Below are 18,932 nucleotides of genomic sequence, written 5' to 3'. Positions count from 1 at the left end.
TTTGAGAACTGTTTTTAATGTGAACAACCTTAGTGAAACACATGCCCTCCGTCTCAAATTATTTGGCGCTTTTTTATTTTATTTTAAACGCCTCTTAAGAAATATTAATTATGAGGGGTATTTAAGACGGAGGGAGTAATTTGAGTAAGGGCACGAACCTAGAAATGTCCTATGGGAAATAGATGAGAAAGTGCGCACCTCAACACTTGGACTATTTCACCTAATACATATTAGGTTCCACAAACACAAATATCGGAAGGATTAGACAGATAGAGAAGAAATCAACCAGCATCCGCTTTGTATCTACCGGAATATGAACCTTGGTTTTCCATAGTTTCAGATCAATACGCCACACTTTTTGAGTGCATTTCTGATCTTTTCATAAAGTAGCCTGTTTTAAGAGGCATTTTTGGATGCATCCACAGGCGATTTGTGTCTAACCAGAGTCCACAAGCTGTAATGCCTCAACAATCCACTTATAGTGGAGAGAACAGAGACAAATTTACATGTTACAAAAGCTTAAAGATCCAACCTTATACAGAAAACATTTAGCAAACATTTGTCTAATGCCTTTTGAAGTCGAAAAAGACTTTCTAAACTCCAACAGATCGTGGGTTCTAAACATTCAAAAAGCTACATCTACATTTCGACAAGCTATCCGGTTCGAACAAATCCTAATTTATCTGTCACCTCCACATAGATCTGATGAAGCATCATCTGTGGTCAACCTTCAACCAATTATAGACACCCCCAACTCTAGAAACGGCGTTAAAAAATGTTAAACGGCTAGAGGGTAACAGCTGCACAATAATGCATTCACAGAAGCGCAGCATCGGGTTATTAGTTGATCCATTGATACACCTAACACTTCTCTCTCTTAAGGCATTCACCTTTGAGATTTAAATTTAGAATGATAGTCCTTAGCCTGGGTCCCCCAAACCCCACTTGTGGGATGATACTGGGTATGCTGTTGTTTGTTGTTGTAGTCCTTAGCCTGGGTGTCAAAATCTGCATTTTGAGAAACAACACTACTGCAACCTGGTATGCTATTATTTCCAGCGGGCAAAAAGGTCTGATTTATTGGCGGAGCAAAAAAGGTCTGATTTATTGGCGGCTGCTCCTTGACGACGTGCTGCTCCAGTGGAGCACAATTGTTTGGAACATCATTCATGTAAAAGCTGGACGTGTTGAATAATGGCAGTTCAAAGCACCCATCATCAACCTGAGTGAAGTTAGTATTGTATTCATGATGGGCAGATCCCTGAAAGGGCAAGGTATCTTCAACTGGCAATGCACCTGTAAGGGTCTTGAATGCAAACTCCATGCATGGGTCTGACCAATAGTCCGCAAATGGATAAGAAGCTAGTTGGGCGTGCAATCTTCTGTTCTGTTCATCTTGATTCTCAGTTACCAGCTGCCCACCTGTTTGCTTTTCTCTAACAGGCTGGTTTTCCACATTAAGATCCACTCTTCTTTGTGATGGTTCAGCTAGTTGTGGATCTTGCCATTGTTGGTTTTCCACATTAAGATCCACAATTCGGTGTGATGGTTCAGCTAGTTGTGTATCTTGCCATTGCTGGTTCTCCACATTAAGATCCACAGTACTTCTCCATGATGGTTCAGCAAGTAGTTGTGAATCTTGCCATTGCTTGTTCTCCACATTAAGATCCACATTACTTCTCCACGATGGTTCAGCTAGTAGCTGTGAATCTTGCCATTGCTTGTTCTCCACATTAAGATCCACCACACTTCTCCATGATGGTTCAGCTAGTTGTGAATATTGCCATTGCTTGTTCTCATAATCTCGTTTCTCACTTACCTGCTCTATGGCAGACCTTTCAGAAACAGACAGGTCCTCCACAGGGAATACCCTACTTATCGATGCTAATTCAGCTGGTTGAGAATTGTTCAATAATCTCTTCCGACTGTCTTGTTCTTCTTTAACAACCTGGTGCTCCAAGTGAACCATTCCACTTTCATGTGATATTCCAGCTAGCTGAGAATCTTGCAATATTCTCACATCATTTTGCTTCTGACTTGTCAATCCGTTGGCAACTTTAAAAGTTTGGCCTTCTGAGAGACACTTGACAACTTCCACTGGGTCATCTCGTGATGAAGCATTTTTACTTAGAGAGGGCTGATCAGAAACGCCAGTTGCTAGATCAGTTTGCTGGGGCAATTCCCGACCAGAGACATTCAGGGGAAGGACTGAAGAGGCCGAATTATTAACCACAGCTCGAAGAGAACGTTCACCTAGATCTAAATCAGCCACCATTTCTGGATTGTGGCGTGAAAGTTTCTTTGAGACCCGACGAACTGGAGTAGATGACTTACTATTTCTAAATTTTCTTGACCCAGCTGGCACTCCTTTATTACTATGCTTTTCCTTCTCATATTCTGGTAATTGCTGCTCTGGAGGGGAGTTCGACTGGGAGGAAACAGCTAATGACCTTCTAACATCAACACTTTCCGCAGCTATAGCTTTTGAGTCTCTTATTTCTGTTATATCAGCTACAATAGATGAAGTACTGTTATTGGGGTTGAACACACTGCTTTCAGGATGTTCATTGGAACTCTCAGCTTGTAGTTCCAGCGAACAAGTCACAGAACACTTCCTACCTACATCAGCAACTCCAGTTTCAGGATTGAGAAATAAGTATCAACATTTAGAGAATTTGGCAGGACATATATCAATGACAAGACTAATAGCCTGTTTGGCCAAGCTTCTAAAATCAACTTATTCTAAAAAGTGCTCTTTTAGAAGTGCTTTTCAACAAGTACTTTCGGTGAGAAGCAGTTTGTGTTTGGCTAATCAATTTAAAAAGCGCTTTTGAACAGCAATTAGTGTCTGGCCAAGATTTTAAAAGGTACTCCTAAGTGTAATTTCTCAAAAAGTGCTTTTCAAAAAAATACTTTTGGGAAAAGATACTTTATTCAGCTTAAAACAGCTTCTGCTTCTACTCAGAAGCACTTTTTTTTCTCCTAAAAAGCTTGGCCCAACACCTCAACTTTGAAAAGGTCCTTGTTTTTTAAAGGAAAAAAAAGCACTTTAGCCTTGGAGAGGCTTGGCCAAATAGGCTACAAAATTGGAGGAAATGAAATGACTGCCGATACAAAATAATGTTGTATCTCCTATCAGAATTGGAGTTTGAGCAAACTTCCCAACTAAATCTAAAATGTATCACCTTTTGATTCCTCGGTGGCAGAAAGTTGTATTCCGGTCAAAGAGCATCCTAATTTCTTCGAACCGGTGTCATGTGTTGAGGGCTATCAAAAGAAAGAAGCTTTCAACCATCAGAAATTTCTCCCTTTCAAGGTAAATCAACATACACTCGTATTGAGAAACCAAAAAGGAGCTTGCCGAAATTGAATCTTGTCATGAACATTGAAATGCATAAAGGATTTCTGATAACAGACCTCCATTAAACCAAATAAAGAGTTATCAAGAATGAAGTGAAGGAATTCCCAGATTATTTTGTCAGATAGAAAAAGAAAGTAAAGACATGCTGCGAAATATTAATTCAACGGAAGGACACTCTAATTGAATTTTCCGCATGGATGATTATATTTGTATATGCAAAACGCTAGACATAAAGATTTTCCTCCTAGTTTAAGAACCCGCAAGGGGAAAAAAAAAGCTTACATAATGCTTGAAATGGTGGTTGATATCTGGAAAACATTAAGGTAATTCAGTTCTTCCTCCAACTTTCTATAAATCATTTTCAGCTATAGTTTATAAAGATTATACTCATTGAAAGAGCTCACAAGACAGGGATAAATCTCAGAATGGCGGTCCAGTCTGGGAACTATAAGGTACTGAGTCATTCATTTTAACCTTCTTTGACATCGTCTTTACCTATAGTTTCGTATAAACTATTCTCTCTGCATATTCCAATACAAATAGTATGATGTGGAATTATTCTCTTTGAACTTGGATAAGGTCATCACTTTCCAATTTATTCCTTCTAAAGCAGCGACTCAGTCTCACACGAAGCAGGCCTGTTTAAGAAGAGGTGCTTCAGCACCTCCAATACATGAAACAAAATTTCATAGAAGACACAAACTTTACCACTGTTCTTACAGGATCGAATCTTCCTAGTACGACCAACAAGATATATACGCAAGCTGAGTAGCAGTAACATGGAGAACAGGAGTTATCAAACATGTAGCACGAATAGATTTGATGGGAAACACAGGTGGGAGATCCAGAATGTGCAGACTTACAGAATCATCCTTCATTGTTGAATCCGGATCCCTTTTGGTAGGTCTCATAGCACAACTTCTGATGTCTCCAGTTTGCAGATAGCGCATAACATCCTTTTTGGAGCGAAATACATATCCATGCACTGGATCCGTGTAAAACTGCAATGACAAAGTCAACTTAAAATTCTCACTACAAGATACTAATGCAGCATTCTGTGTCTGCCACATAAGCAGCGATATAACCCTTCTCTAGAAGCACCCTTTCTCATGCATCTATCCATCTCTGCATAATGGTGTAAAACATACTTCTTTTTTTAAAAATTAGTAGGTGTAAAACAGACTGCTTAAATAGGATGATGTGCATGAGAAAGAGAGGGAGAGAGAAGCCTGGAGGGGGAGAGGGAAGACAGAAATGCTGAGGAAGAAAGAGAATACCGGGTCCTTTTTTATCCCACGAGTGGTATTTCTCATTCTGAATTCCGTTTTCCAGCCTGGTGGTAATTCATCCACTGAAGCTTCTCTCCTCAGTAAAGACCGATCAGAATTGCAAGTTTCTACTGATGGATTTTTGTTCCTGGCAAGTATTTCCTTTTCCCAGCCTGGAGGTATATCATCCAGTGACCCAGAGTTGCCAGTTCCTACTGTCGGATCTTTGTTCTGGGTAAGCATTTCCTTTTCCCACCCTGGTGGTAATTCATCTGCTGAAGCTTCTATTCTCAGAGAAGCCTGATTAGAATTGCCAGTTCCTATTGTAGGATCTTTGTTGTAGGCAAATATTTCATTCTCCCAACCTGGGGGTATTTCATCCAGTGAAAATTTTCTGCTCAGAGAAGCCTGATTAGAATTGCCAGTTCCTACTATAGAATCTTTGTTCTGGGCAGGTATTACATTCTCCCAGCCTGGGGGTATTTCATCCAGTGAAAATTTTCTGCTCAGAGAAGCATGATCAGAATTGCCAGTTCCTACTATAGGATATTCGTTCTGTCGAAGTATTTCCTTTCCCCGGCCTGGTGGTGTTTCATCCAGTGAACCTTCTCTGCTCAAATAAGCCTGATCAGAATTGCTAGTTGCTAATGTCAGATCTTTCTTCTGGCTAAGTATTTCCTTTCCCGAGCCTGGTGGTAATTCATCCCCAGAAGCTTGTCTGCTCAGAGAAGCATGATCAGAATTGCCAGGTCCTACTGTCGGATCTTTGTTCAGGTTAAGTATTTCCTTTTCCAAGCCTGGTGATAATTCATCCCCTGACGCTTTTCTGCTCAGAGAAGCCTGATCAGAATAGCCAGTTCGTTTCTTGGTAGACCTTTCTGAAACAGACCGGTCCTCCGCGGGGAGTACCCTACTTTCTGATTCTAATTCAGCTGGTTGCGAATCGTTAAATAATCTCTTCTGACTGTCTTTTTCTTCTTTCGCCAGCTCACCTGTAGGCCTTTCTTTAACCAACTGGTGCTCCAAGTGAACCTTTCCGCTTTCATGTGATATTCCAGCTGGCTGAGAATCTTGCAATATTTTCTCATCATCTTGCTTCTCACTTGTCAACTCGTTTGCAACTCTTTGCTCTTTAAAAGCTTGGCCCTCTGAGAGACCCTTCACAACTTCCAATGGATCATCGCGTGATGAAGCTTTATTGCTTGCAGGCGGCTGATCAGAACTGCCAGTCGCTAGATCAGTTTGCTGGGGCAATTCCTGACCAGAGACATTCAGGGGAAGGCCCGAAGAGGCAGATTTCTTAACCACAGCTCGAAAAGCACGTTCACCTAGATCCAAATCAGCCACCGGTTCTGGGCTGTGGCCCACAAGTCTTTTTGAGATCCGACGACCAGGTGTAAGTGGCTTCTTAGTTTTGGATCTTCTTGATTGCTCCAGTTCGTCTTTATTACTATGTTTTTCGTGCACATTTTCTGGTAATTGCTTCTCTGGGGGTAGATCTGACAGAGGCGTTGGGACAGCTGAAACAGCGACACTTTCAGCAGCTATGACTTTTGTGTCTGCACTTGAGTCTCTTATTTCTGGCTTTGTGTCTAGACTCTTTTCAGCAGTCTCAATTACATTCTCATTTGAATGCTTGGCATTTATATCAGCTGCAGATGATGTGATAATAGTGTTCGCATTGGACACACCGCTTTCAGACTGTTTCTTGGAACTCTCGGCTTGTACTTCCGGTGAACAAGTAACTGAACGTTTTCGACCTACATCAGCAATCCCAGATTCAGAATTGAGAAATAAATGTATGTTTAAAGAGTTGATAAGACATAAATCAAGGGGAAAGAATTGAATTTACTGCTATTGATGGGCTAACACTTGGTCAAGTATACATCCCCACTAAAAGTTGGAGTGCAAGGGAATATTAACTAAAGAAATATCACCTTTGGATTCCTTAGCACCAAAAGATTGCCCTTTGGTGTCGGAGCACTCTAATTTCTTCGAATTGGTGTTAGGTGTTGCGGGCTACCAAAAGAGAAAACTTCCAACTGTTAGAATTTTCAAAGTAAATCAACATCCAGTAGTCCTGAGAATAAAAGAATTAAGCTTGCCAAAATTGAAACTCATCACAAACAGTGAAAAACATAGGGAATTCCTGATTACAGTCCATGACTATAAAATGACTAGTTGAAAACAAGATGCAGAAATTTCAGTCACACCAGAGAATATTAAGTATGCCTATGAATGCTGGAGCTCTTGGAAGTTAGTAAATCAATCAGGAAAATCTGGAAAATATCCTTGCAAGCATTTCTCGTTCTATTTGGACAGAAGGAGCTACAGATGTTTTGATGGAATAACAACTCCAAATACCCCCTTGAGGCTAATAATCTTAAAATACTCCCTTGAGGCTAGTAGTCTTATGTTTTTATTTAGTTGGTGCCATCTATCTCCTATATAGATACCCCTTATACCTCTGACAATTTTTTGGACTTTGTTAGCTCCTTAATCCTTAGCAAAGAACTTCATGTAATGGAGCCAACAAACTATCTTTTGAAATCATTATCTTTTGCACTCTTTGCATCTTCGTGATGCCATTAATGAAACTACTTGCTCCATCAAAAGAAAAAAAATCAAGATTATTCTATTACATTATAGAGTTGAGACATGCAGTGAAATACACTACATAAATCCTACCCCACAAAAGTAGGGGTAAGGTCTGCGTACATCCTACCTTCCCCAGACCCCACTTGTGGGAATACACTGGGTATGTTGTGCTATTGTTTAGACATGCAGTGGAGCACTAATACAATGAAAAGACATTCAACTTCAATCCTACACTTGAACAGTAATATTTGATATGCAAAATACTAGATATAAACATTTTCCCCATTTTAACCTTCTACAGCATTAGCTCCAAAAATGTTGCCGTACCCATGTCGGATCCTCCAAAAGGGCACTACTATTGGAGGATTCGACACGCACCAAGGGTTTTTGAAAGAGTCCACGCAGCAAAGGTCTCCGCATATTTAAATTTGAATAGTATGATGTGGAGTTATTCTCTTCAAACTTAGGAAACATCAGCATCTTCAGAAAGGTAGAGAGAGAGTGTAGGGTAAACTCCAGCGCCCAAATCCAGAGTAGTCAAAAGCGAAAAGCACAAAAAAGCGCTAAAGTCTGTCGGAGCTTTAACAGCAAAGCGCAATTCAAGCATGGGCTTTAGCAGAGAAAGCACGATGAAGCAAAACAAAGAAAAGAAATATAATACAGGAAACGTAATTATAAACAAAAAAAATATTATTTATGCTGCTCTGCCCTTAAAGACAAAACCCGTCGATGAAGGTGCACGTGCCTTAGCACCTTGATACCTACACTAAAGCACCAATTCAGGGTTTAAGCGCACTTAAAGCTAGATTTAACAACACTACCCAGATCCCCCTACACCTGGAGTCCAACAGTTGGTTGACCTTCCCCACTTTGCTCCGTTCATGACTCGAACCCAACCTGGTTGGAGGTGGAGAGTCTTTACAATTTACGCTATCGCTTCTCTTGACAAGTTGTAGTGTGACTTAAAGTTTCATTGGATTCCTTTGACTTGGTATCCCACTAAAGAAGCCTCTCTGTCTCAGAATAAAGCATACCTATCTTAGAAGAGGTTCTTCCTGATCTCCAGTACCTGAAACAGATTTTTATAGAAGGCACCAACTTCACCAAAGTTCTTACTGGATTGTAATATTTTACAAGTAAAGGAGGGAAACGGCTTCATCTCACTGGAGGCACTATCATACTAATATGACCAACAAGGTTTAGCAGTAACAGGGAAAATAGAACTTATCCAACAAATAGCAACAACAAAGGTGACAGAAGAGCCGGAGGGGATTTGGGGGAGAGGGGGTGGGGGGAAGAGAAGAAATGTTATGACTTACAGAACTCTCCTTCGTTGTAGCATGTAGATCTCTTTTGACAGGTCTTATAGCACAGCTCTTGATGTCTCCAGTTTCTAGATAGCGAAAAACATCCTTCTTGGAGTAAAATGCATATCCATGCACTGGATCAATGTATAACTGCAATAAAAGTCAACTTAAGATCCGCACTAAAAACTTCGAATACAAATCTACTTATGCAGCATTCTTCACACAAGCAGCCCTTACTCCTGCGAACGTAACACAGCCTTTCTCATGCATAACCCGTCACAGCATATTGTGCAAAATAGACTGCTTGAATAAGATGATGTGCATGAGAGAGAGAGAGAGAGAGAGAGAGAGAGAGAGAGAATACCGGGTCTTTTCTTATCCCACTAGCTTTTTTTGTAATTTTGAATTCTTTTTTCCAGCCTGGGGGTAAGTCGTCCAATGAAGCTTTTCCGCTCAAAGAAGCCTGATCAGACTTGCCAGTTCCCGTTGGAGGATCAGAGTGTTGAAGCAATTCCTGACCACAGACATTCAGGGAGAGGCTCGGAGAGGCAGATTTGTCAACTACAGCTGGAAGAGCATGTTCATCCAGATCCAAATTCGCAGCTGCTTCTGGATTTTGACCTGCGAGTCTTTTGGACGCCCTACGACCAAGGTTAAGTGACTCTCTATTTCTAGATTTGCTTGACTGCTGCGTCGCTGCTTTATCACTTTGCTTTTCCTGCTCAATTTCTGGTACTTGCTTCTCAGGGAGATCTGACTGAGTGGAAACTGCTGGTGGCTGTTTAACATCAACACTTACAGTTTCTATTTCAGCATCTTCAATTAAATTTTCAACGGAATGGTTCTCATTTAGCTCAGCTAAAATGGATGTGATGATGGTGTTAGGATCAGACACACTGCAGTCAAGCTGTTTCTTGGAACTCTCAACTTGCTGTGCAGGTGAGCAAGTACCAAAACTTTTTGCCCCTACATCAGTAATTCCAGTTTCACAATTGAGAATTAATTACCAGCATCTAGAGAGAGAGAGAGAGAGAGAGAGCAGGTAAACATATTAACGAAGAAAAATAAAATGACTAGAACAGATGACCAGATACAATAAACAATACGCGTCCTCTCAGATTTGGACAATGGAGCAATATTTCCAACTACAGATTATCACCTTTCGACTCATCATCATCAGTGGGAAAAAGCGGTCTTCCTGTCACAAAGCACCCTGATTTCTTCAAGCTGGCATCATCTGTTGTGGGCTATCAAAAGAAATAAATTTCTGACCATCAGAGATCCCTCCCATTCTGGGTAAATCAACATCCACTAGTCTTGACAACAAACAAATTGAGCTTGAATACTTCAAATTTTCAAAAATCATGTCTACAAAGGATTAAGGCCTTCATGATACCAAAATAAAGCTAGTCAAGAACAAGGTGGAGGAATTTCGAGATCAATCAGTTAGACCAAAGAATATACCCATTCTACGAAATGTTAATATGGTGATAAGATATTCAACTTTGATTTAACACTTAATGATTATATTCGATATGCAATATCAGACAAGATTCCTCCTCATTTAAAGGACTTACAACGAAAAAGGCATAAATAACATTTGGATGGTGGTTCAGACTTCAGATCTAGAATTTAGGTGTTAGCGAAATTTTTTGTAAGTTATTGAGCCTGTTTTGACATAGTATCTTGAACATAGTTGCATTCCCCTCCTCAATTTGCATAGTAAGATGTGGAGTTATTCTCTTTAAACTTGGAGTTTTCTAGTGTGACTAAAATTTCACAAATTCAATGACCCTGTGCTTTAGAAGAGCTTCTTCAGAACCCCCAACACACGAAATGTGTTACAGAAGGCAGCAACTACACTACTCTTACAGGATGTAATATATTTTCCTACTAAAGGGTTAAGACTGGTGCATCTCACTGGAGGCGACATTATAAATATGACCAACAAGGTTCTGTATGCACGATGAACAGTAACATGAAAAAGAAGCTATCAATCCAAATAACAGTGGCGATGGATAGAGGGACGGGGGAATCCAGAAAGATGTAGACTTACAGAATTATCCTTCTTTGGTGAAGCTTCATTCCCTTTCGCAGGTCTTCTAGCAGACCTACTAGCGTCTCCATTTTGTAGATAGCGGAAAACTTCCTTTTTGGAGCGAAATTTATGTCCATGCACTGGATCAATGTAAATCTGCAATGACCAAGTCGACATAAAATTCTCAACTTTGAATATTTATCTATTGCCGCGGCATTCCATGTCTATCACACAAGGAGCCACCTAACCCTGTTCATGTATCACCCTTTCTCATGCATGCTAAAGTACTGCATAAAGGTCCAAAATAGAATGTCCCCCTTAAATAGATTATTTGTGTATATAAATATGGGTTTTGTAAACCTAATACATGAGCGTAGTAGGTTAGCACCATACCCACTTTTAATTTACCCAGAATGTCCATACTATCTATTAAAGAAGGAAAACTTTATGTCTTTTAACCCAAAAAGTTGGAACTTTCTCTCCGTACCCTCCACCCCCACCCCCAAACGAGATCTTTCCCTCCAAAAATCCCAGCTCCTTCAATGGAATTCCTGCTACGGCGTCGACAAGTTTCAAGCCTTCCATTCGTACATCCAAGATTAACGATGGAAGGGATAACGAATCCATTTTAGAACCGAGGTGGTCTTTGTGGAGAAGAAAATGAGTGAATGGGAAAGCAGTGTTGGACAAATGAGGGTTTCTTTCAATTGGGAAAAGTCTGTTGGAGTTGAAGATGAACAAGAAACACCCTCGCAGACAATATTTCATTTTTTTTTTTTTAGTTTTGTTATGAAAAGATGCACATTTTCTAATTTTTATGGTTTCAATTAATCCTTTTCTAACTCTCTCTTCCTAATGATGAAAAAAAAAAATTTACTCAAAACACATATTGTTCATAAGTTCTACTCAACAAGGGTCTTTAAAACTCAACCTAGATCAGCATATTTTGATTCTGGGGTCTGCTCATGCAATGCAATGGGGAAAAAAGGCATGCAAGTTGGCTTCTCATTTCACAGGAAAGGGGAGCTTGGTGGGCTAGACAACCTTTAACCTCTTTATAATAACATAAAATAAAACTGTCCACTATTTATTGACAAACCAGAAAAATGAAAGGGGTAATTTGAGAAAATGAAAAGTGTGCATGGTGCTAACTACTATACTACTACACTCATGTAGTGGGTTAGCAAAACCCTATATACACACAAACACAAGCATACATATATATCAATATATGGATGGATCAATAGATAGATAGACAGATAGAGAGAGAGAGAGAGAGAGAGAGAGGAGGAGGCTGAGGAAAAAGGAGAAATACCGCGTCTTTCCTTGTCCCACGACCATTTTGTCGAGTTATGACTTCTTTTTTCCAGCCAGGGGGTAATTCATCCACTGAATCGCACTTAACTGCAGCCTAAATGTTACTACAAAAATCAGCAACCCATGGTGAATAGAGAAGCTATAAATCATATGTATCAGAAGCATCTGAGGTATTACAGAGGAAACACTCTTTGCAGATGGACTGTCACTGCCAGGTTTCTTCCTTTTGGATAGGGGACTATGGGCCCCATTCTCTTTGGAACCTAGAGATGTTTTCTCATTTAAAGGGAAGTCATCTCCAGCACCATGCTGAAACAAGAACATAATTACATGAGAATACTTGCAATACCTCAAGGCTACACCCATTGAATTGCTTTCTACAGCAACTTAGATAGTGCTGAGAATCAATAAATCCATAGTGAACTAAACAATCAAATCTTTTCAGAGGTATCTTGAGTATATTACAGAGGGAGAAATCTTTGTAGAGGGCCTCTTAATGCCAGATTTCTTCCTTTTGGATATACAACTCTCTTCCCCAACTTCTTCAGATTCCTGAGATGCTTGCTGCTTCGAAAATGACCCCTCCTCGATGCCATGCTGAGAAAAAACATAAATTAACAACAATAAGTTGCAGTGCCTAAATGCTACACCCAGTGAATTGCTTTCGACTGTCACCTATATGTTACTAGAGAAATCAGTAACCCATAGTGAACTACACAGCTAACAGTCAAATCTTTAGGCGGGGGTATATTACAGAACAAATAGTCTTTACCGTGGGCTGGTCAATGTCAGATTTCCTCCTTTTGGATACACGACTCTGGACCCTCATATTTTCAGAATCCTCAGATGCTTTCTGATTTGAAGAGGATACCTCACCATTTCCATGCTGAAACAAAAACATAACTACAAATGAAAACATTGTAATAACCCAAGGCTACAAAAGCTACCATCAAATATCTGGAACTAGCTTCCTCCATCAAACTTTTACCTACTTTTCCTATCGGGTATGTCCAAATATGAGTCAGGCTGCCCAAAGACAGATTTTTCCATTTCAAACTAGTTACAAATGCATGGTGAAATTTGATATCTTGAGAAAAGATATCTTCAAGTCCAATAGAAGTGTGTGCATGAATCATTTAGAAAAAGGTAAAAACTACAAGCAGATTATATCATGGTGAGAAAGTTAAAAGGTAGAGGGCCTACTATCTGTCCTTCTCCCGCTATGTTGTTCTGCTTTATACTTTTGAGATATCTAGTTACTTCAGGCTTCGAATAGAATTTGTTTCCAGTTGATGGATCAACGTAAACCTGGAACATCAAAAGAAACAAGAATGTAAACTAAAGATGAGGTATGATTGGAGCATTTTATCTGTAAAGTAGCATCATTCCTGCCCTAAAGGACATGGTTATTACTGAGAAGCCACAAACTAGGACAACTTCTGCTTAGAGTTGCAGCAAAAAAAAAAAAAACTTTTAAAAAGAAAATGAGACTACAGGCAAGCTACCAGAAGCCCCTAAAGAAGTTTCTAGGAATACTTGGTTGAAGTTCCTATGACAAAAAGAACTCAAAATTTGTATAATTAAAAGTTAAATCATGAAGCTTCTTCAAGTTCAGTTCTCTCTATGGTGTTCCCCTAATTATCAAACCCCGCCTAGATGCAGCAGATCACTGTTTCAGGAGTTGGCCTGATGATTGAACTGGTCTGAGGCTTTGATCCATAAATAGGACCAAATTTGACTTTGCCAAAACACATTATATATATATATATATATATATAATCAAGACCAAAAACATTATATTATTATAACAATGTTCTAAAATACTAGCATTTTTTTAAAGCTCACAGGGTATGTTGCCCTCCATTATACTTTGGAGTTTGGGGTCATTTATCCCTTCGTTAGCAAATCCTCATGTTTGCCCTTGACCCTAATGGAGCTCCATTCTGAAGTATAATGGAGGGTAATTTTAAGCCCAGTCAAAAGCAGAGGGTAAATTTGGACCATTTTCCAAAAGTATTTTTGACATGTGAATTCACCCGGCCACGCTAGAGTGTCGTTCAAACTCAAGAGCAAAAATTAGACATTTTGCTAATAGTAAGGATATGAATTGCCCTAAAGTATAACCGAGAGTGAATCTAAGATATTTCATATAGTAAAGGGGTAAATTTGGACTTATTCCCTATATTATAAACCATATATAACTAGTCCGTGCACCACTCAACCCCTTAAGGGAAGACTTCTGATCTTAAAATAATCAACAGAAGTAGATTTGCCTAGAATCTGCATTCTCATCATTACATCAACTAACAAATACTATTGACATTTTGGGATTCAGATAAACTACCAGCAGAACCAAAAGCAGCATGACCATTGTATGCCACAGACTTTGTCATCTACATGGAATTCGAATGAACACGGTTATCTGTTTAGTTTAAGCATGAAATCTTGCAAAAAGACATGCTGATACATCACCAAGTTTGACACGTTGCTAATATTCCCAGAGGTCACACTAAAAGTCAAAAATAAGAGATGCATATTATTACAAATCATCGCCACAAGTATTTCAGAAGTCGGTATATTTCCATTTTTATACCTTGTAAGTCGTACCAGCATGTGTGCCAGATTTACGAGGCTTCAACTCAACTGTCCACCCTGGAGGTAACCATTCATGAGAATCCTTTGTTCCCTCAACAATCTGATAATAACATGTGACAGACCTTAGAAGATAGGAACCACGTTGCAAAAAAGTAGAACGTAAGAGTTACTTTACCTTCAGAACTCACCTGACTAACATTGTTCTCAGAGCAGCTCTTATCTTGATTATTCATTTGACTAACATTATTCTCGGAGCAGCTCTTATCTTGATTATTCATTTGACTAACATTGTTCTCGGAGCAGCTCTTATCTTGATTATTCACTGCTTGAGTCACATCATGGCAAGTATCTTTTGTGTTCATGTACCGAGTGACTTCCTTCTTGGAATAAAACTTTTTCCCAGTCTCCACATTTGTATAGTACTGAAAGAGAAATGACAACAATATGTGATGCAAGCCATATAAGCAGAAAGACTATGCACTTCTTACATGAGATCATTTAACGGTGGTTGATTCTCTATTACACATGCAACAACCTTTTATAATGCAGATTCTAACGTTGCAACATCACTGCGTACATCAAGATTAGCCAAGACAATATGGGAACACAATTATGCTCTTTATGAAACATATCCAGAAAGAGTTCCAAGACCGGGGAAAGTTTTAATTCCTAAAGAAAATAACATTATGTTAGATCCATCAACAACAACAACAACATACCCAGTATAATCCCACTAGGTGGGGTCTGGGGAGGGTAGAGTGTATGCCATGTTAGATCCATCATTCTTATAAATTGAGTCAACAAGTTGATGCCATGTTTTTAGCATTTAGTCAGATACACATGTTGGACTGATAAGATGTATGTAACACGCAGATAATTTCCAAATAAATCAAAGACTGATAATTTATAACATAAGGATAATGGCCAATTAAATCAATCAATCAACAATCTGCCCATCCCATATTAGTTGGGGTCGAATATATGATTCATCTATAACCATTCCCGACTATTCGTCTTTGTTACATTCCAATACTATTTTTCTACATTTTAAGGCAAAGTAGGGGTTTTGTAAAAGCGGAGGTTCTCTAACTCTCACTTATTGCTGCAGCTCTACTCTGAGTCTCTGACATAGAAATTTCTAACCAAACTAAAAGATTCTGGCCTTAATACCAACTAGTAGTTGGTATGCATGTATGGATCCTTTTCTTCCAGGTTTTAGCTATGCCTACACGGATACCGAGAGACCATTATTGTACTCACCTCATAAACTTAATTTTATAAAAGAAGAAAAAAAAAAACCTGAATCCCACTTTGCCCACCTAAAGCTGCAACACAAAAATCTACAACGGGGAAAATTAACTTAAAACGCTGTATTTGGCTATTTGCTATGCAGAGCAGAATGATACTCAAGTAACACAACTGATAAACCATTCAATAAAAAGGGTAATATCAAGATTGTACAAGCAAGTGGTTTACCAAGTTGATCATGCCCCAAAATAACAATAACAATGCTAATATCCCCATTTTGAATAACCCTATCAAAAAGTGAACTTTAATTGAATTTCCTTAACCTTTCCTCAAAAAAAAAAAAAAAAATTGAACTTTAAATCGGACTTGAAGAAATGACAGGGAAATTGAGCTAAGGAGCTGGCCCAGCATAATATCGGTCAATGCCCCTGCAAAAATGAGCAAAAGCAAAACAACAACAATAATATCTGAATTTTGGATAACCCCATGAAAATTTACGGCAAACACATTTGGATTTGAACAAAATATCCCAAAAGAAACACAATAACAGCAACAATTTCCTAATTCTTTTAATCATCCCATGAAAAATTCAATAGACCCGTTTGTAATTAACAACAAAATCGACTGACTACGTACTTATAAGATTCAAACTTGAAAAAATGATGAGTAAAATTTAGCTAAATAAGTTCAGATGCAAGTCGTTTACCAAGTTGATCACGCCCAAAAATAACAATAATGACGGTAATATCCCCATTTTGAATAAACCCATCAAAAAGTAACCTAGACCCATCTGGAATTAACTACAGAATTGGCTCATTATCAACTTTAAATCGAATTCCCTTAACCTTTCCTCAAAAAAATGGAAACTTTAAATCGAAATTGAAGAAATGACAGTGAAATTGAACTAAAGAGCTCTGTTACCATTATCAAAAAAAAAATTGAACTAAAGAGCTGGCTCAGCATATATCAGTCGATGCCCTAAAAACAAAAAGGCAAAACAATAACAATTTCGGATAACCCCTTTGGATTTTCACACCATTTCCAAGAAAAACACACGATGATGACAACAATATCCTAATTTTAGTTATCATCCCATGAAAACTTCAATTAGTTAACCACAAAATTGATTAATTACGCACTTTCAAGATTCAAAATAGAAGAAATGATGAGCAAAACTTACTAATTGAGCTAAATAAGTTACAATTTTTACCTTGGATTTTCTACCGTTTGTTACTTCTACCGCAAACCCATTTGGATTTGAACACAATATCCAAAACAACACACAATCACAGCAACAAGATCCCAATTCTTTTAATCATCCAACGAGAAATTCAATCGGAAAAGGGTCAAATATACCCCTTGTTATACTTTTGGTATAAATATACCCCTGCCGTTATACTTTCGGTCCAAATATACCCCCCCTCCATTAAAATTGTCCAAGGTCCAAATATACCCCTCCTCCATTAAAATTGTCCAAGGTGGACACTACATCTGACGTGGCACTAACAACTCGGTGAGGCACCACATGGCATGCTACCTCACCACCCAACCCATTTAGCCCTCTCTATCCACCACCTGTCTCCTCCACTTGGGGCGGCAGAGGTAGCGGTGCCGATGATGCAATGTCACTCAACCGTTTTCCCCTTCCGACGATCTTTCCCTCTGATCCGTCAGATTGTAACGCCGAGAAGATAAAAGTTTGTGAAAGGGTTGAAAAGGACAAGGAACTAATTAAGTAACGGGAAAACGTAAGGAAATAATTTTTCTGATTTTGAAAGAAGTAGATTGGGATGAAATCTTTTAACTTCTTAGAATGTAAGAACTCATGAAAGGAATAGGGATTCAAGTTAAAAGATTCATGCCATTAGAAAGAAGGACTAGCCTCACATATCCCCTATTTAGTACTTACTATATATAGACTTTATGTTGCAGTTGGACTTAAGGCGGCGGAGACCGGCATCCATTGACAAGAACACGGCCAAGGAAACAGAAAAAGCGTGTACCTTGTAACAAGGAAATTGACATTGCATCCTCGTCACCGCTACCTCTGCCACCGCAAAGCGGAGGAAACAGGTGGCGGGAGGGCTAAATGAGTTGGGGTGGTGAGGTGGCATGCCACGTGGTGTCCACCTCACCGAGTTGTCAGTGCCACGTCAGATCTAGTGTCCACCTTGGACAATTTTAACAGAGGAGGGGGTATATTTGGACCGAAAATATAACGGCAGGGGTATATTTATACCGAAAGTATAACGAGGGGGTATATTTGGCCCTTTTCCAAAAGTCAATAACGCCCATTTGTATTTAACCACAAAATGCACTGATTATGTACTTGAATGGGTAATATCAAGATTGTACATGCAAGTGGTTTACCAAGTTGATCACGCCCAAATATAACAATTTTCCTTAACCTTTCCTCAAAAAAAAAAGTGAACTTTAAATCGAAATTGAAGAAATGACAGTGAAATTGAGCTACAGACAACATATGTCAATCAATGCCCCAAAACAAAAAGAGCAAGAAAACAACAATAGTATCCCAATTTTAGATAGACCCATGAAAAATATCCTAAAATTTTTAATCATCCAATGAAAACCCATTTATAGTTACCCACGAAATTGACTAATTATGTAAAAAGATCCAAACTTGGAGAAATGATGAGTAAAATTTAGCTAAATAAGTCCAAGTTTTTTACCTTGAAAAATTACCCCAAACCCATTTGGATTTGAACACAATATCCAAGAAAAACACATAATATCCAATTTCTTTTAATCATCCAATGAAAAAATTCAATAACCCCAATTGTAATTTAACCACAAAAATAGACTGATTATAAAGATTCAAACTTGAAGAAATATAAGAGCAACAATATCCCGTGCAAAATTCAATAGACCTGTTTTTGTAGTGTTAAAATTGAGTTTTAGATTATGTAGTTTCAAGATTCAAAACATTAGAAGTAACTGATAAAGAGTAAATTTTACTAGTAGTAATTTAGGTAAATAAGGTTTCAATTATTTTTACCTTGATTTTTCTACCGTTAGATACTTTGACATCCTCAGTATAGCCAGGTGGAGGCCAATCCGATGAATCTCGGCCGTCCATTTTCGCCGGAATCTGGTATCGATTTTGTTGAGTGTGTCGAGGTCAATAGAGGCTGTTTTGTGATGACTGAAGTATGTGGAAAAGGTTATGTTAGGCAACTGGG

At 38.8% G+C, this 18,932-nt stretch overlaps 1 protein-coding gene across 2 annotated transcripts; it reads right to left on the bottom strand.

Annotated features, from left to right (window-relative positions):
- Positions 1-450: 450 nt before the first annotated feature.
- On the bottom strand, positions 451-18,919 carry LOC132634936 (uncharacterized). 2 transcript variants are annotated; one of them, XM_060351121.1, is made up of 18 exons: positions 18,749-18,890; positions 16,099-16,160; positions 14,673-14,906; positions 14,483-14,584; positions 13,093-13,197; positions 12,662-12,775; positions 12,355-12,486; positions 12,067-12,198; positions 11,888-11,983; positions 10,591-10,728; positions 9,694-9,781; positions 8,899-9,500; positions 8,547-8,684; positions 6,567-6,648; positions 4,639-6,389; positions 4,225-4,362; positions 3,186-3,267; positions 451-2,619 (listed from the first exon to the last, which is right to left on the bottom strand). In XM_060351121.1, the coding sequence occupies exons 2-18, from the start codon at positions 16,141-16,143 to the stop codon at positions 887-889; spliced, it is 5,712 nt and encodes a 1,903-aa protein (XP_060207104.1). In that variant the 5' UTR covers positions 16,144-16,160; positions 18,749-18,890; the 3' UTR covers positions 451-886. The 2 variants fall into 2 exon arrangements, with proteins under 2 accessions (XP_060207104.1, XP_060207103.1); XM_060351120.1 differs by lacking the exon at positions 16,099-16,160 and having other exon boundaries at positions 18,749-18,919.
- Between the last annotated feature and the right edge of the window lie 13 nt (positions 18,920-18,932).

Source organism: Lycium barbarum, chromosome 4 (genome assembly GCF_019175385.1).
Source record: "Lycium barbarum isolate Lr01 chromosome 4, ASM1917538v2, whole genome shotgun sequence".
NCBI classification, from domain to species: Eukaryota; Viridiplantae; Streptophyta; class Magnoliopsida; order Solanales; family Solanaceae; genus Lycium; species Lycium barbarum.
The sequence above is the reverse complement of the archived record's forward strand: the minus strand, read 5'-3'. Positions and strand labels throughout refer to the sequence as shown.